General features: G+C 35.6%; 1 protein-coding gene across 1 annotated transcript; it reads right to left on the minus strand.

Moving 5' to 3' along the window:
- Window positions 1–2,246: 2,246 nt before the first annotated feature.
- Window positions 2,247–13,092, minus strand: LOC108488629 (alanine--glyoxylate aminotransferase 2 homolog 1, mitochondrial). The gene is made up of 9 exons (XM_017792920.2): window positions 12,663–13,092; window positions 12,321–12,551; window positions 11,647–11,817; window positions 4,561–4,704; window positions 4,278–4,457; window positions 3,915–4,140; window positions 3,500–3,613; window positions 3,161–3,247; window positions 2,247–2,650 (listed from the first exon to the last, which is right to left on the minus strand). Exons 1-9 carry the CDS (start codon window positions 12,930–12,932, stop codon window positions 2,607–2,609), a joined length of 1,467 nt encoding a protein of 488 aa, XP_017648409.1. The 5' UTR covers window positions 12,933–13,092; the 3' UTR covers window positions 2,247–2,606.
- Window positions 13,093–13,869: the final 777 nt, after the last annotated feature.

Here is a 13,869-nt window from a genome sequence, read left to right on the forward strand (position 1 = left end):
CTCATATATGCTATGGCTTGCTCATGTCCAAATTTTTCATATGCAATTAGTAGATACATGGCAAATCCCAGTAAAGAACACTGGAAAGTAGTTCAATGGATTTTTAGATACTTACGAGGTACTACTAATGTTTGCTTACAGTTTGGAAGAACTAGAAATGGAGTCATTGGGCATGTTGATTATGATTTTGCTGGAGACCTTGATAAAAAAAGATCTTTTACAGGGCATGTCTTTACAATTAGGGGTTGCGCAATCAGTTGGAAAGCCATTTTGCAAACTACAGTTACTTTGCCTACTACTAAAGCTGAGTACATGGCAATTACTGAGGCTTGGAAAGAAGCTATTTGGTTCAAAGGACTCTTTGGTGAACTAATTAAAGACCTTCAGATCAGTACATTATTTTGTGACAGACAGAGTGCCATCTTCCTTACGAAGGATCAAATGTTTCATGAGTGAATAAAGCACATTGATGTTCGATATCATTTTGTGTATGATATTATTGCTCGTGTTGATATTGTTGTGAGCAAAGTTAGTACTCACGATAATCCTACAGATATGATGACTAAGTCGCTTCCTAAAACAAGGTTTGAACATTGATTGGACTTGGTTGGTGTTCATTGTTGAATATTACCCCTTAAGGGGTTTTGTGGAAGAGGTGGAGAACTTGATCGTTGAGAGTTCGTGCTGAAGAACTTATTTGTTGAGAATTCGTGTCAATGTGGAGATTGTTAGAGTTATGTGACCCAAATTCATGTTAAAAAAATAAAATAAAATAAAATACAAGTAAAATATGTATAGAACTACTCTTCTTCTATTTGATATTGATTGTATAAGTAGAATCCGTATAGTACTTCTATCCTTCTATTTGACATTGATTAGAATAAGGTTTTTCAACCTTATAAATAGAAGTAGTCGAAACTCTTCTTGTATCATTCGAATTTCAACGTTAATGAATTTTCTTCTCCTCTGCCCGTGGTTTTTTCTCGAAAGGGTTTCCATGTAAAATCTTATTTTTCTTTCTTTTTTCTTTGCGTTCGTTCTATATCGCCATTATCGACGTTCAGTTTTTACAAAAACTAATACAAAATGTTATAATATTTAAATTAGTGTGTTATACACCTAGTTATACCCCTAACAAATAGTACACGTGGCAAACTATCGAATGGTCATCATCCTACCCCTCACGAGCCTTTCAATAACCCCTTAAAGAGCTAACACAAGAACGGTCAGCATCACACCCCTCGTTGGGATCACCTAGGCTTAATCATCTTGTAGAACCCCATATGTTGGCAAGACAACAAAATACACATCATGGCAACAACTAACTTGTAATGGCATCCATCGTAATGTTGAATACGTGGCACTTTAGGAAAAATGGTGACCCACTATATAAGCCTAGGTACACGAGGGTCCAGGATCTTTTTCCTCTCCCTCAACACTCTCCCCTGTCAACTCTCCTTCCCCTTCCTCAGAACATCTCCTCCCCTCTCCTTATTTCATCGACTTTTTACCTCACTAGGTGAACCGACACTCCCCTCTTCTCTATTGATATCTAGTGTCAACAAAGCATATGTAAAAGCAAATTAAGAAAATTAAATTTATTTAAAAAGTATATTAAACATTAATATTAAAAAATTTATGAAATCTTAATGCTTCAAATATACTTATTTAAAAAATAAAAATATTATTGTAAATTCAATTAATTTTAATTTTAACTTTCTTTTAAAGAATTAAATGCAATGAATATTTTCCTAAAATATTGATACATGCAATTTATTTTCCCATTTATAAATGAATAATATTGTTCATAATTTTAATATTTCTCTAGAGTGTAATAATTAATTAATTTAATAAATATACGGAATTTCCACAATTATTAATGATATAAAAAACATCTTATTTTTCTATGAAAATAATCCTCTTAATTGTATTGGAGCCATTTTTCTGTCAAGAAAAAAAATACTCTTAAAACTTTGCTAAATTATTACAGATTATTCATTCTATTTTTGTATCAAATTAATAAACAGAACTTTTTAAAAACCTATAATAATATAAACTAAATACTTTCACAATTTTAATTAATTTGAAACCACCCGTGAATGCGATCTAGTTTTTACCATTTGTCTTTCGATTTTGATCTTTTTTATCATTCTGCTATCTGCATAAAGAGGGGAGAAGGGCATAAAATAGTTTGCTGCGTAAAAATTAAAGAAAATACTGAGAATATATACTGAGAAGACAAAGAATTATATAATGAACCCAAACTCCAACTCAAGACCCCTGAACTTAACAAATTCAAAAAGCCCGTTCATAAAATCTAGAATAACTTGTTAAAATGATTATATACTTCATGAACCTGAACTCACAATGCTCCAACCCATACCCACAACCTTTCCGTTTCCCACCTCTAACTATGCTTATTTTCGATGAATCCAATCAACAAATGCAAACACAGTGGAACATATTTCACATTATAAAAGGGATTTTGATGATCCTTTTTGACAAATACAAATGCAAATAAAATGTACTTTTATTATTACTATTAAACACAAGATTTTGCTGAACTTTGATGCCAAAGGATCCACAAGTTAGATAACCCCTTTTGCTCACAACTTTGACATTGCATAATCCAAAGCATCAACAAGATAATCTGCACAAGTACAAAATTGCATGTAACTGTATTGTGCCACGATGCCAAAGGACATAAAAGGAAAATTACAAAAATAAGCGATACTCTATTTCAATTTAATAAAAACAGAATTTCAGTCGGCCAAAGTTTAAATATCTTAATACTACACTAAGTAATTCACCAATCTAATACATTTTTTCTAACATATGTATACTTTTAAGTTTTTTAATTAGTATTGGAAAATCTTTATTCTAACCTGAACTTATGCATACACAATAGAGTATGAAAAACGAACTCCCTTTTTACTAGGTAATGAGCTTAATTAATCTTAACCGAACACGTTCAAATAGTCTAATTTTATTTCAAACCGAGTTCAAGTTTCAAAAGTGAAGCTTGATTTAGCTTCAATTCACGAATTTCAACTCAAGCTTGAACTCGGCTTAACTCAATTACACCTCCATAAGAAAACCATTTGTTTAGTGTCTGCCACAATTAAGTTTCGCAATCAAATCAAAACATTAAGAGAAGTACCGGCATCATCTTTGGTGAAACACATTGGCGGCTTTATTCTGAAAACATTTCCATGCAGCCCACCTTTCCCAAGTAAAACTCCGAGTTCTTCAGTCAGAAAAGAGAACAGTTAGCATAAATTTGTCAACAATGAAGACAAAGCCCATAAGCTTATTATCCAAAGTTGGAACAATTTGATTGGATCCCCTTATACGTCCCCATGTCCCTCCCGTGTAGGGATGTGGGGACACAAAAGCAAAAGAGAGGGATATGGATTCTTTTGCTTCTCGATTAGAAGATACAGTGATATAAAAAGCCTTTGTTTTCTGATCTTTGATTTGACTAGTCATGCCTTAATACCTCTCATTTTCTCGAACAGGATGGCAGTTTCTGCCTTGGCCGGTGTCTTCTCCTTCCTGTCGGTAACAAGTTCCACACCCACCATTAAGCCTCTACCTCTGACATCTCCAATGACTGAAAAAAGGGAAATAATACTGAGAAATTCGGTTCACTTGATAGCACTAACTTGACATTGTAAAAGAACACAAATAAATTTAAACTTAAGTGAGAATTTAGTAGTCCTAAAAGCAATTTTGTTAAATTACAAAGGTCCATTTAAAGCAATTCCTTGTGTTCAAGAATTGAATAATTTTCTGTTCAGTGCAATTCAAAATTACAAAACAATGGTTGGCGAAAATATGCATGAGCAAATTAAACACTAGTTTTAGAAACTGGTGCAAAGCAAATGGGAAGTGCCAAATTGTAGAATAATTACTATCATGTTTGTCCTGTAAAGATCTCAAGCGTCCGATCAAGTGAGAACCAACATCAGCACAATGTGCTTGACGCTTCTCCTTGTCTATAACTCTGAGCACTGCAAGTCCACCTGCAGAACATACAGGATTTCCTCCAAAAGTGTTAAACTGAATTTTTTGAGCCATCACATGTGCAATTTCTGGTGTAGTGACCACTGCACCTAATGGTAATCCATTGCCGATACCCTGACAAACACGACATGTTATGTAACAGGACACTACCATTTCTTATAGCAATGACAAAAGATAGCTAAACTAAATTAAATTATGTACCAATGTTCACAGAATTTAGTACAAAGTAACAAAGTTTGATGATTAAAGACCTTTGCCATGGTAACTATGTCAGGAATGACACCTTGAGTCTCAAAACCCCAATAATGGCTTCCTGTGCGACCAAATCCCGTTTGTACTTCATCGGCAATGCAGACACCGCCAGCCTTGCGTACAATGTCATAAACCTGTTTCAGATATCCTGGGGCTAGTTCAACTACTCCTCCAACTCCCTAATAATAATTAAAATTTGAAATTTTCAGTATCCAGTTTTAAAGAGCAAGAGGAAAAAAAAAATGAAAAACACCTAAAGGAGACAATTGTTGCCAATTTAACCTGAATGGTTTCTGCTATAAACCCAGCAACTTTTCCTGAAGTACCATACTCAATGTGATCTTGTACATCTTTGGCATAACGAGTAGCATCAGAGCCAAACACTCCACGAAAAGGATCTGGATTAATAACATGATGGATTTCACCCTGTCACATGCCAATATAACATTCAGAAATCAGCATTCGAGTTTGAACTTTGAATGATAATATCTCTGTCAAAGAGCTAGTATATAGATGTAAAGGGAATATATAATGGTTACATAGCTAAAATTTTTAAAATGAAGTCCAAGATACAAGTTCAAGGCTTGAAAAATAAGGCAACTAACTTGTCGATGAAAAGCAGAGGATAAATAAAAGGTAAACACCATATACGCTCATCTAATACATAGTTCACACAGCTCATTTAATACATACATTTCAACATTTCCATTATAGACCCAAAACAAATTTAATACTTTTCACTTTCCTTAGAATAAAGAAATAGATAAATGTGAGAGGATCATTTTGGTGCAATATTTTTGTGCATGTAACTACCCAATAATAAAAAACAATTAGTCCAATCCCATGGGATAAGATTGTGAGCTGGATACTGTTACGTGCCTTGGCGTAAGATCTAGTCACAGGTCTAGACGAGAAAGTATCCTTGCTTCGACCTATGGTTACTCAAAGGCAGATTCGTCTTTGACTGAACCCCCTTCCCAAACTAACATTTGTGATAAAAAATAAACTCGTCCCTTTATTTCATATTGGCAGCCTTTTTATAGGCTGTTAATTACAAAGGAAAATCCTAATCTAATTCCTAATTTAAAGTCCTAATAGAATTCCTAATTTAAAGTTTATAAGGAAATAGAAAACCTAGTAAAACTAAAACTCCTAAAGAAATTAAATAAATGTAAAACTCTAATTCTTATTCCTCCGTTGATATTGTTTTCCAATGAAAACATCTATATCATTACTCCCTCTCTCGGAGTTGAGCTTGTCCTTAAGCTCAAATTCAAGATAAGCTGCTCGAAAATTATCAATTGGTTCCCAAGTGGCATCTTCTTGAGGACATCCTGCCCATTGCACTAATAGTTCCAGTCGACCTCGATTAAGCCTGGTATTAATAATAGCTTGTGGAGTAGGCAAGGCCTTGCCATCATATACTAAGGGCAAGTCTCCTACCACATCTGGTTGAGGTCCCTTGTATTCTTTGAGGAAAGAAACATGGAATAATCATGTATACGCACTTTGTAGGTAATTCAAGGCGATAGGCCACTTGATCCTATTTTGTTCAAGACTTTAAAAGACCAAAATATTTTGGCAATAACTTGTGATGCTTCTGTTTAGTTATCGTCAATTGTCGATACTGTTGAAGCCGTAACCAAACCCAATCCCCAACTTTAAAATTCAACTCTCTGTGCCCCAAATCATAAGTGGCTTTCATTCGTTGCTGAGCTTGCAAGAGTCTATCCCGAGCATTGTGTAAAAGTGCATCCCTATCTTGTAGAGCCTTATCCACAGCTTCAATCCTTGTAGAACCAGCTGAATAAGAGAGAAGTCGAGGTGGATCCCTACCGTATACTAATTGGAAAGGAGTGGCCTTTAGGGCAGTGTGATATGAGGTGTTGTAGCAATACTCATTATGGAACCCAATCGACCCAATGTCGTGAGCGATCACTAGAGAGGCATCGTAGGTACATTTCTATTGTTCGGTTAACTACCTGCAATCGACCATCAGTTGGGGATGGTATCTTTGAGGAAAAGCGAGCTTAGAACCACTTTGACGAAATAATTCCTTCCAAAACAGTGAGGAAAACTTTATCACTGTCCGAAACTATAGATTCCAGCAAGCCATGAAGTCGGAATACCTCTGCAAAGAAGACGGTAGCAACAGATATAGCAGTAAATGGATGGGACAAAGGTAAAAAAATGAGCGTACTTCGACAGTTTGTCCACAACCACCATAAGTACCGATTTCCCTTTTACTTTGGGTAGACCCTCCACGAAATCCATAGAGATATCAGCCCAAACATGTTGTGGTATTGGAAGAGGTTGAAGTAAACTTGCAGGCTGTAAATTTTTCCATTTGTGGCATTGGCATACTAAACAATGTTGCACAAATTCTGAGGTAGCAAGCTTCATTCCTTTCCAAAAAAATTCTTGGCAAAGATGATGCAATGTTTTCAATTCCCCTTCATGTGCCATAGCATGTATAGAGGAGATAAGAGTGGGAATAATTGGTGAGGTAGGTAAAAGGTACAACCTCCCTTTGAAGAAAATCAACCCATCTTGTGCAGTCCAATCGGACCCCAACTCTCCTTGTAGAATTCTTTGCTGGAGTTGTGATAATTTTGGGAAAGCTTCTATTTCTCATCTGATGGCTTTAAGAATTTCAACTTGAGGGAATGAAACAGTCATGAGGTGTGGTAAGTCTTCGTCTTTTCTAGATAAAGCATCTGCAGCCCTGTTCAACTTTCCTGCTTTATATTCCACTCGAAAATCAAACCCCATTAGCTTGCTGATCCAATGTTGTTGTGGGGATGTCGTAAGTCGTTGGTCTAACAAATACTTAAGACTGAAGTGATCAGTACGGATGAGGAAGTGCCTTCCGCAAAGATAGGGTCGCCAATGAGTCACTGCCTTTGCCAAACCAATTAATTCAAGTTCGTAGGCAGCCAACTTAAGGTGTCGATCTGCAATCTTGCAACTGAAAAAGGCAATGGGGTATCCCTTTTGTTGCAGTACGACTCCAAACCCACTGTCCAAAGCATCACATTCAACCACAAATTCCTCCGCAAAGTTGGGTAATTGCAAAACTGGGGCTGCTGAAAGAGAAGTTTTTAATTGAGTGAAAGCAACATCAGCTTCCTTAGTCCAGTTGAAGGCATTTTTCTTTAGAAGAGATGTTAAGGGTGCAACCACTTGTCCATAATTCTTGATGACTTTTCTGTAATATCCTGCCAACCCAAGAAAGCCTCGTAGAGCCTTGGTAGTTTTAGGAGTTGGCCAATCGGTGACATCTTTAATTTTAGTGTGATCAACCTCGACCCTTCACCATGGATGACATGACCAAGGTAGGTTACGAGACTCTCCAAAGAAACACTTGGATTTCTTTAAGAACAACATATTATCCCAAGAGTTCAAAAACTAATCTTACATGATGCATATGTTCATCCATGTTTTGCTATAAATTAATGTGTCATCAAAGAAGACTAAAACAAACTTACATAAGTAAAGGCGGCGTCATTCATCAAACTCGAAATGTGGAAAGGGCATTGGTAAGCCGAATGGCATGACAAGAAACTCAAAGTGTCCATGGTGGGTTCGAAGGTCATCTTTTCCACATCGGTGAGTTGCCATTCTAATTTGAAAATATCCCGACCGTAAATCCAATTTTGTAAAATATTTTGCCCCATGAAGTTCGTCCAACAATTTATCCACGACAGGAATCAGATATTTGTCTTTAACAGTGCAAGCATTAAGCTCTCGATAATCGATGCAAAAAGGCCATGACCCGTCATGCTTCTTTACTAATAGTACTGGAGAAGAGAATGGTGATCTACTGGGTCGAATGATTCCTTGTTGTAACATTTGATCACACTGCTTCTCAATCTCATCCTTTTGAAAATGTGGATATCGATAAGGCCTGACTACAATTGGTCCCATTCCTGGTTTGAGAGTTATACGATGGTTACATTTGCGGTTAGGAGGTAACCCAGACGGTCTTGGAATAAATGAGCAAATTCTACCAGTAGTTTATCTAATACTATATTAGTTAAATCATGTCCCTGTATCAAACTAAGTCGTGGAACTTCCTCTGGATGCTGCCCTTGCCAGAGTATCTTCTTCTTGTTTACTGCAAATTGCATAGTTAAGGAGCTGAAATCCCATAAAATTGGACCAAGGGTACACAACCATTTAACCCCCAAAATCATATCAAACCCTTCTAATGGTATTGTATAAAAATCAGCTTGAAAGTTGTTATTGGCCACAACGAACTGTACTGATTTACAAATGCCAATGCTAGGAACCCGTTCTCCGTTTGCCACACATACTTGCAACCCCGATTTCTTTTGTATTTTCAATCCCAATCTTGGCACTAGACCTTCATGTAGAAAGTTATGTGTACTGCCTAAATCAACGAGAACTAATACTGTTTTCCCTAACACCTTTGCTGGTAGTTGCATAGTAGATGAATTGCAAGTTCCTCTAATGGCATGTAAGGAAATTTCAAGATCATCTACCTCATCATCTTGCTCATCTTCAATATCTAGTACTTCTATCCAAAATAGCCTTTTACATCTGTGCCCCATGGAATAAGACTCGTCACAATTATAACACAATCCCTTGACCCTTCTTTCCGCCATCTCTGCTCGTGTCAATCTTTTGATAAATGGTGCGGAAGAACCTATTTTGCTGTTATTCCCCATTGGTTTCGTTGTTTGTCCTCCTTCCTTTGCAAAGCTCTTAGTTGTTGGAATAATTGAAGTGCTGCCAGTGTTTTGGAAAGCTGACCAGTTTAGATTGGTTTGAGATAACATCTTGAAAGAGACTTTTTGTTTACGTTCCAAAGCTCGAGCCATATTCATTGCAACTCCAAGGTTTCCCGATTGTTGCATCTCGATATCAATTCTAAGTTCCTCTACCAATCCAGCAGTAAAAAGGTTTACTTGTTGTCGAGGTTTAAGATCAGTAGTCCTAGCCAATAGTGATTGAAATTGGCGTTGATATTCTTCTACCGTCCCAGTTTGTCTTAAGTTTGCAAGTTCCCCCAAGGGGTTATTACTCATAGGTGGCCCAAACCTGACATGACAACACTCTCTAAAGCGCTCCCAATCCAGATTTGCCTCCTCTTCCTCGATTTGATCAAACCACAATTGTGCTTCTCCTAAGAGATGGAATGAAGCTAAGCCGACTTTGTCTTCTTCGTTAGTCAGCTGATTGCCAAAAAAAATTTCACATCTTTTTAACCATCCTAAAGGATCTCCAACACCATCATAAGTGGGAAATTCCATCTTGGAGTATCTTGGCACCATGCCCCCACCGTGTTGCGAATCTGAATTTTTTTCTTGCCTCCACTGCTGCCTTGTTCTTCATTATTTTTTTTTGAATTCCCTTTCGTCGTCTTTTGGACTGAAAGAGATAAGATCGCCATCTGCTCCTCTAATGCTTGTTGCCTTGTAGCCATTTGTTCCATGAATGCCTCGACTTGGTCATCAAAGTTTTTAAGTCACCCATGACGGTGACTCGATACCAAGTAGTTATGCGCCTTGACGTAAGATCTAGTCTCAGGTCTAGACGAGAAAGTATCCTTGCTTCGACCTATGGTTACTCAAAGGCAGATTCGTCTTTGACTGAACCCCCTTCCCAAACTAACATTTGTGATAAAAAATAAACTCGTCCCTTTATTTCATATTGGCATCCTTTTTATAGGCTGTTAATTACAAAGGAAAATCCTAATCTAATTCCTAATTTAAAGTCCTAATAGAATTCCTAATTTAAAGTTTATAAGGAAATAGAAAACCTAGTAAAACTAAAACTCCTAAAGAAATTAAATAAATGTAAAACTCTAATTCCTATTCCTCCGTTGATATTGTTTTCCAATGAAAACATCTATATCAAATACCCATTAATAAATAGGGTAAACTACCAAGTTGGTCATCCAACTTTTAAGGCGTTTTTATTTTGGTCACCCAAACTCACCCAACCAACCGTTATCCTATAATGGGGTCTGACTTGGCACACCCCTTATTGGTCAAATCCCACTACAAGACACTTCTTTGACCAAGTCAAACTTCTGAACGAATCAAAATTTTCTTTCCCCTTCTTCTTCTTCTTCTTCTTCCTCCTCTTCTTCTTCTTCCCTAACCCAACTTTTTTTCTTCCACGCCTCTACTCCTTCCGTCCCTTTGCTCCTTGCTCTCAAACTTGATCTGTATGTTAGTTTTCCTGATTGTTCTGTATATGTTGTTCTTAGTATATACAAAGAACTAATACAGTTTTTTGCAGGAATGTTGCTAATAACAACCTTGACGGACCTCTTCCCGATAATCTTGACTCATGTACAAATCTCAACAGCCTGTAAGCACTGATATACCGATCTAATTTCTGTTCTAAACGTGAAGAACCTTAAGGTAGTAACCTATTGATTGATTTGTTGATAGTAATGTGCATGCCAACAAGTTGAATGGAACCATTCCACCCGCTTTTGAAAGGCTAGAGAGTATGACCCACCTGTAAGCTTCACTCTTTTCATATTAATGCTCCCCCACCATGCTCCCAAATGGAGCCTAAATACTTGGTTCAATTGCACAGAAGCAACTCCCTGTTAGTATTTCTAACTCATAGTAATATATAAGGTTTGCTTGTAGGGTCTCAAAGCTGTAGTAGAGCCAATCTTGCAATTTAGAAGAAACTGGAAATTAAGACAAGATATGGAACATTCCTCCAATTTCAGACAAACCCTTCATTTGCTTTTGCTTTGTTATTTTTTGGGGTCTGAATGATCTTGCTCTTGCTGATCCTCCCTATTCACTTTGTTCAAACAATACCAATAATACTTCACCGGAATACTTCATTACAGAGTAGCCTGATTCATGTTTAGAAAATTTAGGAGCAAACTCGATCTTCATAGTTTGAGAGCAGGGAGCAAAGAGGTACAAGGAGCAGAGGGTGAGAAGAGAAAAAGTTAGGGTTAGGGAAAAAGGAAGGGGAAAAAAAATTTTGATTGGTTCAAAAGTTTGACTTGGTCAAAGAAGCGCCCTAAAAATTGGTAACAAATATAATATCTATAAGTTTAGCATGCACCAAAAGTGAGATAAGATTAAATCATCTATTCCCATTCACTTTCTTATCTTATACTATCCTCTAGAACTTCCAGCATATCAAATCCATTGTTCAACATCATATTTAGCTAACAAGCAATTGGAAAAAGGGAACATCAAATTTATCTAATTATTTGAACAAAAGCACACCATTAAGCAAAAGTCAAAGAAAGTTTAAAGCCAATGGCTGCTAAAACAGAACATCTAGTTTTCAACATGACTTGGTGATATAAAAACATGAAATTTTTTGTAGGAATTACTAAGACATGATAAGTAAACAAACCTCTGGTATTGGGTACTTCCATGTGTTCAGTGCAGTGAGTCCAATAGTACTAGAACTTCCACCATGATAAGCATTTCTCAAGGAAATCATACCAAGATTACCAGAGTACAGTCTGGCCATCAGCATTGCTAACTCATTTGCCTCACTCCCCGAATTCACGAAATATACAACCTGAAAGAATTTCATAAAACAATTCATTCCAGACATCATTTAGGGATCAATTGACCAAGCCTTTCTTTTCCAGCCATTTCCCCCATGAATACCAATAGCCAAACAATCTGTTCTTATCAATAAACAGTTTTGTTGATAACACTGGATGAATTCATATATTGCTTTACTTGAAATTAAGAAGGAAAAAAAATTGCAACCATTTTTTAACTATTAGCATTTTTGCTTTCATAAATTTTATTATTAATAATAAATAAAACAAATAAAAGGATAAACAAAAATTTTAACTAAAATGATCAAATGACTTCAACATAATAATTTCATATTACTCAATTATGAATTTGTTATAACTGCCAATTCCATTTTCCTTTAATCCAAAATTCTCATTAAAAAGGAAAACATAAATATTAAGAATCTACTGATGCTTCACCAGAATGGAGAAAATAATAATAAAATCATTTTAAAAAATGAAAAACTAAAGCTCAGCGAAAGAAGAAGAAATCAACCTTGAGATTTCCAGGCATTTTGGAAGCTAAAGCTTCAGCAAAATCAGAAATTGCATGATGGAGATAAATAGTGGTGGCGTGCTGGAGTAGCTTATTTTGCTCTGTTATTGCATTCAAAACCTCCGGATGGCAATGACCACACGAAACCGTTACGATTCCAGCAAATGCATCCAAATATCTCCTCCCGTTTTCATCATACAAATATTGCATTTTTCCTTCAACAATATTCAACTGAATACATTTTTTTAAAAAAAAAAGCATAAATTAATTATGAATATATAAAATAAAATAAAATAAAGGAGCGACTATATAATCTGAAAAAAAGGGAAAAAAACCATTTACAGGCTTTTGGTAGTAGTAGAAGAGAGAGGGGCCCAAGAACTTCTTCCGCTTCTCAAGGATTTGATCGGCCGACGGTCCGTTGTACGGTTTCGGCTGGTAATCGAACGGTGGAAGCTGACGTGGCGCATCGTGGGATGGTGTAGCGGCAGCGGAAGTAACGGTAGAGAAGGAAGTGCAGGGAGAAGGTATAGGGTTAGAATTGAAGTTGAGTATTGCTTTGCCTTCTCCAAAGGTTCTCCTCAACAATTTTCTCTGCAACATCATCGCCATATCTTACCCAAGAGCTATAAAAATTTCACAGATTCCTCTCTCTTGTTCGAGAAAGTGGGAAAAAAGAAGAAATTTATGGAGTGAGTCGACTGTTTTCCTTTTTATTTTCCACTGTTTTATTACCAAAAAAAAGATTTGATGAGATGGCACTAAATTTTTAAAATATTTAAATGCTTATTATAAGAAAATTTTCTTTTCAGATTCGTCTTTATCTAGCGAATCCTTGGATATTAATTTCAATCCGAATTTCAAGATTTTTTTATATATTATATTAGATTTATAAAGTGGGTATTAAAACTCATTTATGCTTCCATTATAATAATAATAAAATTAATTGTTTATTATGAATAATATTTTATTTTTGTTTAAATTTTCATTAATTCTTTGATGTATGTACAAAATTTACAAATATCTCATTTATATATTTTTTATTATGATATTATTTGTAGTAAAATATAAAATTAAATGTTTATATATCTCAAAGACAAAATGGTCATAATTTGATAATTGAAGTTTTAGAGTCGAAAATTATAATAAAATCCAAATTGAAGAAATGACGTGGGATGGAGTAGACTCTGACGAGGCAGTAGATAATTAAAATTGAGCAGGCAAAGGACTCATTAAAAGTGAACAAAGACAAATTACAAATGTCAGCACTTTCTTTTTAGTGAATATTCGTTGGGTTCCCCAACCCACCTACCATGGCCTCACTATTCTGCCTTTTTTTCGATAATAACCATATATATATATATATATATATATATATATATTATTTTTTAAAAAATTCAAATGAAAATCGAGAATAATCTGTTTTATACGGTGCCGTATGATGACCCAATTATTATATTTTAAAATTTTTTTTTTTTAATGTCGTCAGAGGAACAAGTAACATAAGTATGTATTTTATAAAATATCCGTAAAAAATACGAATATTCAA

This window comes from Gossypium arboreum, chromosome 10, assembly GCF_025698485.1.
Source record: "Gossypium arboreum isolate Shixiya-1 chromosome 10, ASM2569848v2, whole genome shotgun sequence".
Lineage (NCBI taxonomy): Eukaryota > Viridiplantae > Streptophyta > Magnoliopsida > Malvales > Malvaceae > Gossypium > Gossypium arboreum.